Source organism: Amphiprion ocellaris, chromosome 24, assembly GCF_022539595.1.
Source record: "Amphiprion ocellaris isolate individual 3 ecotype Okinawa chromosome 24, ASM2253959v1, whole genome shotgun sequence".
NCBI lineage: Eukaryota > Metazoa > Chordata > Actinopteri > Pomacentridae > Amphiprion > Amphiprion ocellaris.
In genome coordinates, this window is record NC_072789.1 from 170160 (window position 1) to 184896 (window position 14737).

The 14737-nt window shown below is 40.6% G+C and overlaps 1 protein-coding gene across 1 annotated transcript in view; it reads left to right on the plus strand.

The window, feature by feature from the left end:
- Positions 1–2608: 2608 nt before the first annotated feature.
- The window catches only part of chrm4a (cholinergic receptor, muscarinic 4a), a 29558-nt gene continuing 17429 nt past the window's right edge, over positions 2609–14737 (plus strand). The window contains exons 1-6 of the mRNA XM_023286108.3: positions 2609–2909; positions 4687–5285; positions 7112–7266; positions 8730–8931; positions 9657–9746; positions 13332–13601. Coding sequence (XP_023141876.1) covers positions 2855–2909; positions 4687–5285; positions 7112–7266; positions 8730–8931; positions 9657–9746; positions 13332–13601 — 1371 coding nt within the window. The 5' untranslated portion in view covers positions 2609–2854. The remainder of the gene's footprint in view (positions 2910–4686; positions 5286–7111; positions 7267–8729; positions 8932–9656; positions 9747–13331; positions 13602–14737) is intronic.

Consider the following 14737-nt stretch of genomic DNA (forward strand, 5'->3'; position numbering starts at 1 on the left):
GAAGATGTTCACACAACCTCTCTTTTTCTTAAGGAATTTGAATAAACTGGTTATAGACACTTAAAAAAAACAACTAATTGGGTGCCAATACCCAATACTGTACATGTAAATGATGAAATGAAGTAGAATATTTTTGAGATAAATACTGCAGTACTATAAATGCTCTGTTTTACACAGTTGAGGACTTAAAGCAGATGAGAGGGAAACAGAAAAACAAGATCTCAGATTTAGAAAAAAAAATCCTATCTATTTTTTGCCTGAAAATTCCTTCTTTTTTTGCTGTGGCTGTGGAAGCCACAGCAAAAAAAAAAAAAAAAAGACACTTTCAGAGAATAATTCTTATTGCTTATTTTGTTGGACCTTAGTGCAGCATTCGATACAATTGACCACAAACTTTTATTACAGCGACTAGAACATTGTATTGGCATTAAAGGGACAGCACTGGACAGCACTGCTTAAAATTTAATTGTCTGACTATTTTTATGGGGGTGATCAGGCCAAAACCATCCCTCACATCGAGGTCTCAACATCTCCATGGTTCTTTTTCCGGCAGAAGGCAGCCGGTGGATTTGTTCATCACTCTCCCTTTGGTTATAGAAAAATACCATCACTCCTGTGTTCTAATGCTACATTGTGTTAGCTAATGGTGTTGAAAGGCTCACTGATGATTAGAAAACCCTTGTGCAGTTATGTTAGCACATGGATAAAAGTGGGAGTTTTACTGGAAAACATGGAATTATCTGGATGACCCCAGACTTTTCAACGGTAGTTTTTTCTGTAACTCCCAGTTCTGGAGTTAAATGTGGAGCAGTTTCCTCAAGTCGCTTCCTTTTTAAATACTTAATAAAACTCATGAAGTTATTAAAGTAAGACTCCGATGTCCAACGTGTTCTTCAGGATATTTACCATCTTACATCACATCCAGACTTTCTGTTGGCTGCAGGTTCTGGATCAGTCTTTCTTCAGTAGTTTGTTCCAGAACTGAGTCTGTAGCTTCAGAGCTACACCTAAATCACTCACACCTTATTTATTTAACTTATAAAACACTTCCCCACACTTTCCAGTCGTAATAATAAGAAGTCCTTGAGTTACTGTAAATTCAAAGCTGCTTGGTTGTATCTTATTGAACCAGATTATCTGAGCTCAGACTGCAGGTTAAGAACCAGAATGAGAGGCAGAACTTCTGTTTTCAGAAGGAAGACATCCTCTCCATTTTAAAGATTAAACTTCAAACTTTACTTTTTCATGAAGCTTACAGTTCTTCCTGCTCAGCTGATCCTGAAGCATCTCTTAATTCTACGTCTATAATCCTGCTGCTCTCCTTCAGCCTCCACATTTATACACCATTACAGTCACTTTTTATATTTATTAAAGGACATTTATATGCGTGTACAATAAAATTACCTTTAAATATGGTTGAAAAAAGTTAGAATACAACAATCAGACAGGCCATTACTTTCTACTGGATTTTAATTTGATATTTTTACAGAATATTTCCTGTTTTTTTAAATTACAGATGGAATATATAGTAAAATCACAAAAAATGTATGAATTTAAATGTTGCCTGAAAAAAACACTCCAAAACTGTAAATAATGTCTAAATCAAATATATGTTTATTTATAAATAGTAATTCATTATTTTATAAAGTGTGACAGTAAAATTACTGTATTTAAATATTATTTTACACATATTTGCTCTTATTTTATTTTTTTTTTTAAATTTTCTTTTAAAAATCTCCCCCATGACACCTTGGATAAAAGTGATTTGTTATTTTCCATATTAATGATATTTTGCCAAAAAAGAAATATCTGTCATGATTATCTTACTAAAAAGAACACAATCAAAACTATTTCTGAATCAGCTTTTTTATTGTTTAGCTCATTAGAAGGTGGTTGGTATTAAATTCAGACAGCTATTTAGTTGACATTTTAGTGATATCCAGTCATTTTTATTAATAAGTGATAGTTTCCATAATAAATAATGATGGAATTTGTAAAGACATGATCATAATGAACATAAAAACATTTTTTTTATTTGTAATAAAAATGTATGTAGATATATCCCATGGACTTCAGAAGTCCCTCAGTTATAGATTGACTCTATGGTACGTTGAGTTTTCAGTAATCTATGAATGCTGTAGATAAATAGAAATGAAACAAACATTTTAGTTCAGGTAAATGTCCATTAATCAATTCAGTCTCAACTGACATTTATTTGAACTGAAAAACTTTATTTTGTCAGATATTGATATTTGACAAAAATGTGATTGATTAATTAGAAAGCCTGTTAATAATTAGATTAATATTTTTAATCTCGTCTCACCACTGCTTTAAACATTTCACAGTCAGGATTGGACCCTGTAGCGGCCGGTTTAGGTCCGCGGACCGTATATTTGACAGTCCAGTGTACAGAGTTCCAGACTATGAATGTTCCGGACAGGTGAGGACCGTCTCAGGTGATGATTTATAACTCTTTAATCAGAATCTCACATTAAAACATCCAGAAACAGAAACGTTAAATAACCAGAATCATGACGATTGGCTGGACTTGATGACGTCACAGCTCTCTCTCTCCGCTCGCGCTCCCTCCCTCTCCGCTGCACACGAGCTGCGGTGTGTGCGCGAGACTCCGGAGCTGAGCGCGCGCGGGGTTTTTTGGTTTTTTAATTTGTTCTAAATCAGAGAAAAACGGAAACCGGAGAGAAGCTGTTTGTGTTTGGTGTTGATCAGAGAGAAGCTCCGTGACAAATCCACGGGAGGAATCCACGGGAGGAATCCACGGGACTACAGCAGGTGTGACAGCCGCGGGAAACTTGGAGAGGAGGACAGAGGTGGAGGAGCCTCGCCATGAAACATGAGTAACGACAGTAACGGAACCGGAGGGCTGCAGCCCCTCTGGAACTTCACTGGTGAGTTCATTCATTAACGGAGCCAATAAGAGGAGATCCAGCAGGTGAGCAGGTTTTCAGGTGTTTTACTGGAGCAGAGACAAGTTCAACACATCAAACACTCTCCTACACAATAATCAAAATAATCCGCTGCAGTAAACACTAGACTACTAATAGTACTATAATAACACAGCAATAATGAGTGAATACTAAATAAATAGAACATTTCAGACTCTACTAACACCTACTGCAGTAAACACGAGACTACTAATACAACTATCATCATAATTATAGTATATATTATAAGAATTCTACTAAATAAATGCAACATTTCAGGCTCTACTAACATCTGCTTTAATAAAACAGCCTTTCTTTAGTAATAACAAGGAGAAGCAGGGAAGTTCCAATCAGATATGCTCTATTCTATTCTACTGTAGTCTATTATTTATTTTACATCTCCATATACTAAAATACAAACAGAGCAGTAGCGGTGGTGATGGTGCTGGTGGTGGTGTTTCCTCGAGGCTAAAGAGGGAAAAAAAGGCATGCAGGAAACAGGAGGAGTGAAGGAGGAGAACAGAACCAGAGCAGTGGGATGAAGAGATTTAGGCTTTCAGAGATTAAAAAGCTTCAATAAACTCCTCCTCTTCTTGTTTTTCCTGATCTTCTCACATCTTGGCAGAAAGACTAAAGAGACGATCAATACGAGACGCTGGTCTGACTGTAGAGAACATGTCAGGAATTGTATGAGGAAATGTGCAGCGTGTTGATGGTTACATGGCTGTTAGAAAGACTCAGAAGATGCTCAGAGAGAAGTGAGGAGAAACTGATGTTTTATTGTGGCTGATTTAACAGAAAACATTTCAGTCCAAAGTTGTGTTGATCGTAGAGTTTACTGAAGCGACTACATCTACTCGTCTTCCCTGGTGGTTTATGATGGAAATGAGCTCATTATTGGATGTAAATCCAGATGGAAAAGGGTTGCAAGGCTATATGAGAGGATGACTGACAGCTCTGAGTTCTAGACAGAACATCTGGGGGGTTGACGGAACGTTCCCCTCTACTCCTTTTCCCCCTGCATCTTCATCTCATCCCTCTCTCCTTCTGCTCTCCTGTTTCCTGATTAGACCAAACTCTCTGAATCTTCTCTGCTTCCTTGATTCCTCCTACAGGAACGCTAAAAATATTCATAATCTTGCCAAAATTTTGATTTATAATGAATTATTATTTGACCAACAGGCTGAAAAAGACAAACAAGTGAATAAACACAGAAGACATTTTGTTGGAGATGTTACAATGACACATTGTGTTTTATTTTTATTTTGGTTGCATGCTTGAGACCATTGTTGGATGTCCCAATGCTTCCTCTTGGTAATGATCCTTGGACTCTTCTTGGACTCCACCATTCTCACCAGTGCAGGGTTCATGCCTGTCTTCCTGTCACACCCTTGGAGATTTTTCTGTTTGTACTTTCTGATGATTTACTCTGAGGCCACTGGGTCTTCAAACACCTGAACTTGGCTGATCTCCGTTTATAGCGTCTTAGAGTGTTATAGATGGCAGAACTTCCCAGGACACACCCACACAAAACCCTGAAAGCGTTAAACATATCTCTAACATCATGTCTTGAAGATGCTGTTTCCAGCCAGAAGAGACATTCTGGTCATATAGGAATTCACTCTAAATCAAGCTTTGTTGTGGGTCTGAGTTATTTAGTGCTGAACTGTGTTGGTTCATTTTTTTTTTATTACATCACACAACATAATCCTGATTTGTCTCCTTGTCTGTCTTCCTTCAGGGTCGCTGGTCAACCAATCAGCTGATGTGTTCTCGAACACCTCGTGCAACATCTCCACCAATGATTCCACTTCCTGCTCTGCCATCGACAATGGAGAGGGATCAGGAAGTCCTTATAAAGCTCTGGAGATGTTCTTCATCGCCTTGGTTACGGGATCGCTGAGCTTTGTGACTGTTACAGGGAATATCTTAGTCATGCTGTCCATCAAAGTGAACCGCCACCTCCAGACTGTCAATAACTACTTCCTTTTTTCGTTGGCGTGTGCTGACCTGATCATCGGTGTGTTCAGCATGAATCTGTACACCGTCTACATCATCGTTGGCTACTGGCCGCTGGGGCCGGTGGTCTGCGACTTGTGGCTAGCGTTGGATTACGTCGTCTCAAACGCCTCGGTGATGAATTTACTGATCATCAGCTTCGATCGCTATTTCTGCGTGACCAAACCGCTCACGTATCCAACCAGGAGGACCACCAAGATGGCGGGGTTGATGATCGCAGCGGCGTGGATCCTGTCCTTCATCCTGTGGGCTCCGGCCATCCTGTTCTGGCAGTTCATCGTTGGGCAGCGAACGGTTCCACCTGGAGAGTGTTATATCCAGGTATGGCACTCCCATTTTTATTTAAGTCTTCAGGCAGATTAAACAGGAAATGACAAAACATAATAGAAGCAAATCAGCAGATGTGCTTGAAGCATACGTGAGAATGTAGATTTATTATTTTTTACTATTTTTTGTTGTTTTTAACTGTCTGTAACATCTTTATTCAGTGAATGAAGCTGCCTCAGATTTCACATCCATAGGTGGACGTCTCTTCTGGGTCTGAAAACTGAAGTCAATGAAAATCTCTTAAACCTGCATCTTTCCTAACAGCCAGCAGGGGGCGACTCCTTCGGTTGCAAACAGACGTATAGAAATCTACATTTGTTACCGATTGTTCTCTCAGTAAACCTTTTGCTGATGAGTTCATGGACACTTTTTCCTGCTGTTCTTATGGTCAGAACATACAAACGTGCAAAGTTTGGTCAAATAAATGATCAAAGAAATTCAACGTTATCCTTTTGCTGTTTTGTGATTGATAACGTTATAACTGCATTACCCCGCACAGACATTTTTCATTCTCTCAACTTCTATCTGTGGTTCTCCTATTTCCATGTGTAGCACCCGTATGCAGCCACTCTATTGATGTAATTACTCCGAGAACGGTGGGTTTTCGGGTTCGTAAAGCTAAATGGGAGAAAAAAAAAAAAAAAAAAAAATATATATATATATATATATTACATATACATATATATATATATATATTACATATACATATATATATATATATATATATATATATATATCAAAATAAAAATGAGACCCAGAGAAATTTTTTTCCTTTTGGCCAAATTAGGAGAGGCCCGATTTAATACAACACAAATATATATACACCACCGATAACTCAAAAAACATAAGAGAAGTAACAAACTTTCCCAAAAACCAAATTATTGGCTAGTTCGATAGGTGTCCCCGGATGGTCCTAATGACCAGTCCTGCTGTTACTTTTAAAACTAAATCCCTTTCTCCAACAATGAACGCTAATATTTCCCCCTAAGTTTAACCCACAGTCTCAATGTTTGCCACCCAAAACCCACAAAATCACCGAACAATAGAACTCTATCTATGCTCCATGATCGCACACACACGTACACACACATACACGCGGCCACATTGCCAAGTCTACTCACCGTCCGTGTTCAGTCTGAAGCAACAACGTGGTGCAACACTGCCTGGTCCACAAAACATTGAGTGCGTTCAAACATTCCAATCCGAAGGATGCTAGCCGCCGAGCTAGCGTTAGCCCCGCTAGTCGCCGGGCTAGCGTTAGCCCCGCTAGCCTCCTATCGAACTCCTCCTAAACTGCTCCTGCAGTCGGTTCTCCGTCCTCCTCCTCACCATCTGGCAGCTGGGCTTATATGTCCTCAGCCCCGTTCTCCAAGCTTCCTGCTTGGGGCTGCTGAGTCTGTGCTTGGGTTTTTCTCAAGCCAAAAGAATCCACGCTGTATACGCCGCCACGCTCTGCCTCCTGCTCCACCGAGAGACCATCGAGGAAAAAACGTTCCTGCACACCTGCACCTCCTCAGTGCCACTTCCTCAGGTCAAAAGTACCCACCCAGACACACTCACAACCAATCACACCATAGCATACAGCCAGCGTAAAACAAAGCAAGATTGCCTACAGTAATTTCCTAATTACCACCCGGCTGCACATGGAACAATATTACAGTGAAAAATAAATCCACAGCGAGTAAAAATATGATAGAAACACCCAGAAACTGCTTCGAATTCAGAGGCTGAAGCAAGAAACCAAACATCTAGAAAAGAGTGGCTATTAAACCTGCAACGTTTATGTATAAATACTCAGGATGGTTTGTTTCTTTCTGCAGTTCCTTTCCAACCCTGCGGTGACTTTCGGGACGGCCATTGCAGCGTTCTACCTTCCCGTCATCATCATGACCGTTCTCTACATCCACATTTCCCTGGCCTCCAGGAGCAGAGTTTCCAAACACAAACCCGAGAAGAAAGAGAAGAAGGGGATAAAGTAAGAGCATCAAGGAAACCAAAGAAATGACACTAAACTGTTTGGTTGCTATGGAATGATGTGATATTGTTGACCAGATGCCTCAAAAATACTTCAGAAGACACATTTTATCCAATAATCTGTTAAATAGATATAAACATGGTTTTATGTTCTTTGCTGATGAGGGTCAGTATCTGAGTTTGGTTTGTTAGAAGGAATTCCAGATGACCTCAGAAATAGCATGACGATGTCAGAAGACATTTTTTTTTGTCTCTGCTGTCTATCCAGTTTACCCTAAATCTGTCTAAATATAAAGTATGTGTACAGTAAGGCTGCAGTATGTTCAGGTATTTGGTGAACTATCCCTTTCTGAATTAATGCTGAGAATACACAGCTCACCTTGAATAGTTTTCCTACATTTTGGAAATCTTTTGCATTGAATTGTTTCTATCTGCTCTGAGCTCAAACTTTCTACCATCTAGAACATCAGAAGAGTTACTAAGTGGATTACTGGATCCGCCTTCAGGCTCATGCTACCCAGGCTATTAACATTAATTAATCATATAAACTATTTACTACAAAAGTACAATAACATGTCCACAATTAGTGATTTATATCCATTTATCTCAGCCACAACATTAAAACCACAGAACCTACTTAAATAACACTGATTATCTGATTAAAAAGGCTCCTGTAGAGAGGTGGGGATATCTTAGGCAGCAAGTAAACAGCTGATGTGTTGGAAAATGACTCCTGACTGAGGATCTGAGACGTTGGTCAGGATGTGATGATTAAACGGGTCAGAACATCTCCATATCAGCTGGTTTTATTGTGTCAGTATCAATAGAAATATACTAGTTTTTAGTTTAAGAGTGTCTTAAAAAAGAGGACCGTTCTTCATCGAGCTCCTGATGGTTTGTAGCCGTGACTGCTCACTCCTACAGCGAATTCGTTCCACTGCTGCCTACATCCACAAACACTTCATTTTCTCCATGAAAACTCGTTATTTTACTGCATAGTACCAATGGAGACCATACCTGTTGGTAGTAGCAGAACTCAGGTACAGTGATGACGATTTAGTAAGTACTCATTTCATACATTTATGTGCAGGAAGAGGTTGTGTATCTGTGGAGGAGCGCTTCTGTTGACCCAGGAGAACAGAGGAGGCGTAGTTTTAACCTGGCGGGGGCAGATTTGTGTCTGCTGTGGATCAGAGCTGAGCCTCCATCCTCCTCTTCATGCAGCTTTATTCCCCACGGCCTCTTCCAGCAGGATGAAGCATCAAACATGGTTCAGGGATGGTTTAGGAACATAACAGGGAGGTCATGGTGTTTGCTTGGCCTCCAGATTCCCAGATTTAAATCCAATTGAGGATTTGTAGAATATGGTTCAGACTTCCAGGATCTTCTCCTGGTGTTCTGGTGTCTGAGAACACATCGGTTCTTACCGATAAGTAAAAAGTAAAAGTATGCATTCTTTTACAGAACTCCCAGCTTAATGAAGAGCCACCTGTTAAAGCAGAACAACAATAATGAAACCAGTCCTCAGGCCAGTCCTCGCTCTACTCCTAAACTCAGCCTGGACTCCACCACCACGGCGCTAGAGGCCGTGAAGAACGGCCGAGTGGAAGAACCCAAAGCTGCTCAGCCTCAGCCTCTGGCTCAGCCCAGTCCAGGACCCACACAGGTAGAAATACTGATACCTGGTACAGGTAAATGATGACATCATAGCTGAGCAGACAACAATGTCCTCATGACTACAATGTCCTCTGTCATTCATCTGTCCATCCATCCATCATCCCTCCCTCCCTCCATCCATCATCTATCTAATGTCCCAACATCCATCATCCATCCCTCCATCCATTCATCCCTCCATCCATCATCCATCTATCATCCATCCCTCCCTCCCTCCCTCCATCCATCCAACATCTATCTAATGTCCCTCCCTCCCTCCCTCCCTCTCTCCATCCATCGTCCATCCATCTCTCCATCCCACCCTTCCATCCCTCCCTCCCTCCCTCATCCCCTCCCTCATCCATCCCTCCCTCATCCATCCATCCCTCCCTCCATCATCCCCTCCCTCCCTCCATCCATCCATCCATCCATCCATCCTCCCCTCCCTCATCCATCCCTCCATCCATCCATCCATCCATCATCCCCTCCCTCATCCATCCATCCATTCCTCCATCCATCCATCCATCCATCCATCCCTCCATCATCCCCTCCCTCATCCATCCATCCATCCATCCATCCATCCATCCATCATCCCCTCCCTCATCCATCCATCCATCCATCCATCCATCCATCCATCCATCCATCATCCCCTCCCTCATCCATCCATCCATCCATCCATCCATCCATCCATCATCCCCTCCCTCATCCATCCATCCATCCATCCCTCGATCCATCTAGGAGGAGAAAGAGAGCTCCAACGACTCGTCTACAGCTTTTATTCCGCCCACAGAGCCGAAGGACACCACCAATAATGAGGTGACAGTGGAGGTTTGTGTTCATTTTTTTTCCTCATTGTATTTCCAACATTCTAACAATGAGTTGTTTTTAATGTGATAATAAACTCATTTTCTTCTGATAAGGGTGGAAAAGTCTCTGATGTGAGTTGATTACATCAGTTAGTTGGAGAGGAGTAGAGTCCAGTGTAGATTAGTGAAGTCTGTTACTGTTGAACATGAATAAGTCTGATTCATTTCCCATGAGAGACCGCTGTATTTGTCTAATGCACAGAAGATATAGAAGTTTGTTTGATGGATTTAATGTGGCATCACCACACTCTGGACTAGTGTGGACACTGGGTTGGATTGTGGACAAATGGTCAAACTGTGGTCGTTGGTGTGTTGTGTTGTGTTAATCACCCAGCCTGTTACTGGCAGTTTAATCCTATCCGGGCTGGTGCAGTCGCTTTCTGAATCAGCTTCAGAGCCAGATCTGTGTCGTTGCTCAACCTGATCTGGGTTTGTGTTTGCTGGCTGCTCATCAGGGCTTTTTAAGACGAGATTAAAAATCAAGAGCTAATCTTTCACAGTTAGAGATTAGAACAAATGTTGATGATGTGGATGCAGCTGATAACCAGCCAGTGTGTAGCTGTTATTGATCAGAACGAACAGAAATCAACTCAAATTAATGCCCTGTTCAGCTGGACAATGACAGGATTTACTGGATCATTTCATTCTGTGTAAATTTACACACTCAACTTTCAAAATGTGAATTTGGCTTCAGAAGAATCAGTGAAAATGTTCAGTAATGAAAACCATTTATGCAGTCCTGGGAATCTGACTGTGTGATCAGTTTGAAGGAGTTTTGATCTTTAGGAGGATTCAGTATATGAATATAGTGCAGTTAAAGCTGATGAGGAATCTCTCAAGTACCAGGACTGCTTTAATTATACTGGAAGTACTGAAGATACTGGACATTAGGGCTGCAAGATACTGGAGAAAACAGATGGATTTAGTGTCTTAGTAACATATATTTATAAAATAGAGGAATTATCAGAAACACAACAACAGTTTGGAACCTTTCCCTGATGAGGAAACACTGACAGAAACATCTAAAGTAGTGTTTGATTGGTCAGACTTTGAACTCATCATCCAGAGCTCTGTGGTGCTGATTTAAACAGTCCAACGAACCATGTTAATGGATCATGTGCCTGTTTTTGGTCAACATCGTCCTTTCTGTAGCTGAAATCTTTCCATATAACTGACTAAGGCTGCAGTGTTCTCAGCAAAATGGTAATCAACTGTTTGGTTTTTATTGTTTGATCAATTCATGATTTTTTATCTCAGCTGCTGTCATATTCTTTAAAGCAGAGCGCTGCTTTTACTGCCATCAAAATAAGACTTCAAATAATCCCCACCTGCATTCAGTGCAAAATGTAAATAAAATAAACCCAAAGCCCTTTACTCAGTTGGTGAACATCTACTTTTTACTGATGTCCCCCAAACGCCTCACATGAAGCACTGAGAAGCTTCTAGTCTCCACTCAACAGCTGAGACCAAAAATACCTGGAAAAAAGTGAAAAAGGATGCTCTGATGTCAGAAACACCCAAACTGAAACCAGCTGATTTTATGTTAGAGTTTTCTATGAACTCAGCGTTTTAAAGGTCAACACCAGTCAATCAGCTTCATTTAATCGCTGGAAGTTAAAGTCTGATTAACACTCTGTTAATTTTTCAGCCGTACAGCTGACCAACCTTCCTTTTCAGTGTTTCTCTCCAGTTCTTTCCTTATTTCCATGAGCACACACTGAGTCAACACTAATTAAAGAGGTTCCTTTCATCCTTAAATCAGGGAAACCTCAGACTTCTCTGGGAGATTAGTCGTGGAAAGTGATGTGAGATTTCTTTTTAGTATTGAACCCAAAAAAAAACAGGTTGCAGCGCGATTTAATTGAGTTTATTGGCTGTTCTTCACATCACACTTCCTGTTAAATGACTGCTGTGAAGGAACAAACCACAGAGTGGATGTGAATGTTGGATCCAGCAGCTCTACTGGACTTTACTGAAGGCCCTGGGTGCTTTTATTTTGTCAGATGATCAGAATAAGTCATAGATAACCAAGTGCTAGTCTGTAAATAGTGTCACACTGCATTTAAAATGACAGGAGGATGGTCAATAATAGTAGAGTATTACTACCATTCTGTGTGGTATTAGGACATCTGTGGTCATCTGCAACCTGGACCAGATGTTGGGCCAAAAAGCTGTCATCTGACTGGATAGTTTGGGTTAAAATCTTAAAAATATAACCCTCACAAATAGAATCAAATCACTTTGATGAGTTTAATTGGTCTCTTAAAGCTGTTTCAGTGAGTACAGAGCAGGTAAAATAATGCAGACATAATCGGAATATTTTTTTAAATTTATATATAAAACTCATCTGTAAATCATGCAGCCTAGTTTCCAAACAAGAATATTAGTCACTGAATCATCGGAAACACTAGTATTACCTACATAATGTTCTGTCTAATGTTCTATTCTGCTGTAAACTGCAAACATTTACTCATTATTGTATCACGGTAGACATTAAACTAAACACAATCTTCTGTTTTCACCACAGACGTAGTTATGTGTATCTGAATATTGCAGCTGTAGACGTATGGAAACTGGGCAGCGTTCTTCTCTCAGAGATGACAATCAGTTTTTGGCAGTGATCACTTTTTGGCACTTCGCCGTGATCTGTCTCAAGGACACAGCAGGGCTGAAGAAACCTCAACATCCCAGTGCTTCGTGGCAGAATAACTTCTCACAGCTCCTCACCATGAGCAGCTCCAGGATCCAACATCCCACTGCAAGCAGCTCAGGCTTTCTCCCTGCCTGGTTTTTAGATATTTTATCCACTACTCTCCATGTGTAAATGACCAGAAGAGCATCATCTGCTGCTCTGCACTCTGGATCAAATGACATTTCATTGAAACATTAAAGAAAAGAACATGTCACTGATCTACACGGTTCTGGTTTCTAAACTTTGGATCTAGAAGGCTTCATCACACCTTTAGGAAGTTTTATTCTCTGAGCTGTGAAGTATTTACATCCTGAGGTGAATTCTTCATAAATATTCCAAACTGGGAGAGAACACAGATTACAGCTACCAGTTTATGCAGTGACTTAACCAGCACACATCTAGGATTATTTCTGTCTGAATAATGTGGCCATCTGTGTGATGTTTGGTGTTTGAGTTATCATCTTGTATGATTTAATGGATTGTTTCTCTTGCAGAAGATGTCAGTAAATAAAGCTGAACTAACTCACATCACTCCATACGATGTCTTCAGCAACACAAAGATTCATTTTGCCTTTCTAATCTATTCCTCCAGTCTTCTAACAGTGATTAAGTCATTTTCTTTGAACTGACAGGTAAAATGGTTTTGTGTTACTTGCTGTAAAATGATAGCTTTCAGTGTTTGGAGAAAATGTGCAGAAGATGCTTCAGTTTGCTTTCTGGAGGAGTATTGAATATTATTATGTTTGTTGTAGTGGATTTATTTTCACTCAAATCACCCTCAAGTGCCCAACAACACCAAGGACTGGCTAGAAAAGCTCCTAACAAACAAAAAAATAATTTTTTTTTTTTTTACAGGCTGCAACAAACTCCAACCCAGTTGCCATGACGGCCGCCAGCGCTGCCATGGCCAAGATGAACGCCGGCTCCAGGTGGTCCAAGATAAAGATCGTAACCAAGCAGGCTGGGGACGAATGCATCACCGCTATAGAGATCGTTCCGCCTGTAGAGGGCGCCGAGAGGCACTCCATCCCCATCAGCCGTCCCAGGACTGTGGCCAGGAAGTTCGCAAGCATCGCAAGGAGTCAAGTGAAGAGGAAAAGACAGATGGCTGCCAGAGAAAAGAAAGTATGTTCACACCCTGCATTAGCATGAGGTATAACTGGGATGGATGGATGGATATCAAACAACAAGACTGGTTCTGTCGTTAATCATTCATTAAAGTTTCAAGGCAGAAATAACCACCACTACTGTTCTAAAATTTGGGTTCATCCAGAAAATTTCATGTTTTCCATGAAAACTCCCACTTTTATCCATGTGCTAACATAACTGCACAAGGGTTTTCTAATCATCAATGAGTCTTTCCACACCATTAGCTAACACAATGTAGCATTAGAACACAGGAGTGATGGTTGCTGGAAATGTTCCTCTGTACCCCTATGGAGATATTCCATTAAAAATCTGCCGTTTCCTAACCCTGACCAGAAAAGATCCAAAAGGAATTAAAATTTGGTAAAAAAAATTTTGAAACTTGCCTACAATTTAGTCATTTACCTCATTTACAATGTCTACACTGGATTATCATTCATTTCATGTTGTTTTCAAGGACATTTCTAAGTGACTCCAGACTTTAGAATGGTAGTTTTCATGTTCATCACCAGGAAATGACAGACTCCTGAGGTCAGACACCTTTTTTCTGATGATACAGTGGGAGTATGTTCACAGAAAAGTTTCACTCTATGTCACTGAACAGTAGACTGTTTATGTCCCCGATCAGTCGATGTACAGACGTTAGCTGTAAGCTAGTTCGCAACCCTCCCACACAAACGAGTGTTTATCTCAGAACTCAGCAGGAACTCTGGTTCTTTGTCACGTCCCTCCAGTCCCTGTGTTTCATCTCTGTATGTATATGAAGCCTCAGGATCATTTGTTGAAGCGTTCTCATTTATTTTACCTTCACCCAGTGAGAAACCAGGGGGGACTTGGCTCCTGTAATTAAGAGGACAGCTCTCCTCTAAATTATTGACACGATGCTATTTTTCCAATGCATTTGTATTTTCCAGCGTCCTCCCATTATGAGTCAGGCGTAAAATGAGGCTGTTATTGATGATGTGATTCATATGAAGATGACTCATCTCTAATTGACTTCTATAAAGACTCTGCTGCTGTTCTTCCATCACCACTGAAGTGTTTCATAAACTTTGCCCCCTTAAAGTCAAATATCAGGAAAAAACACAAACATTCATGAAGCAGTTAAACAGAAG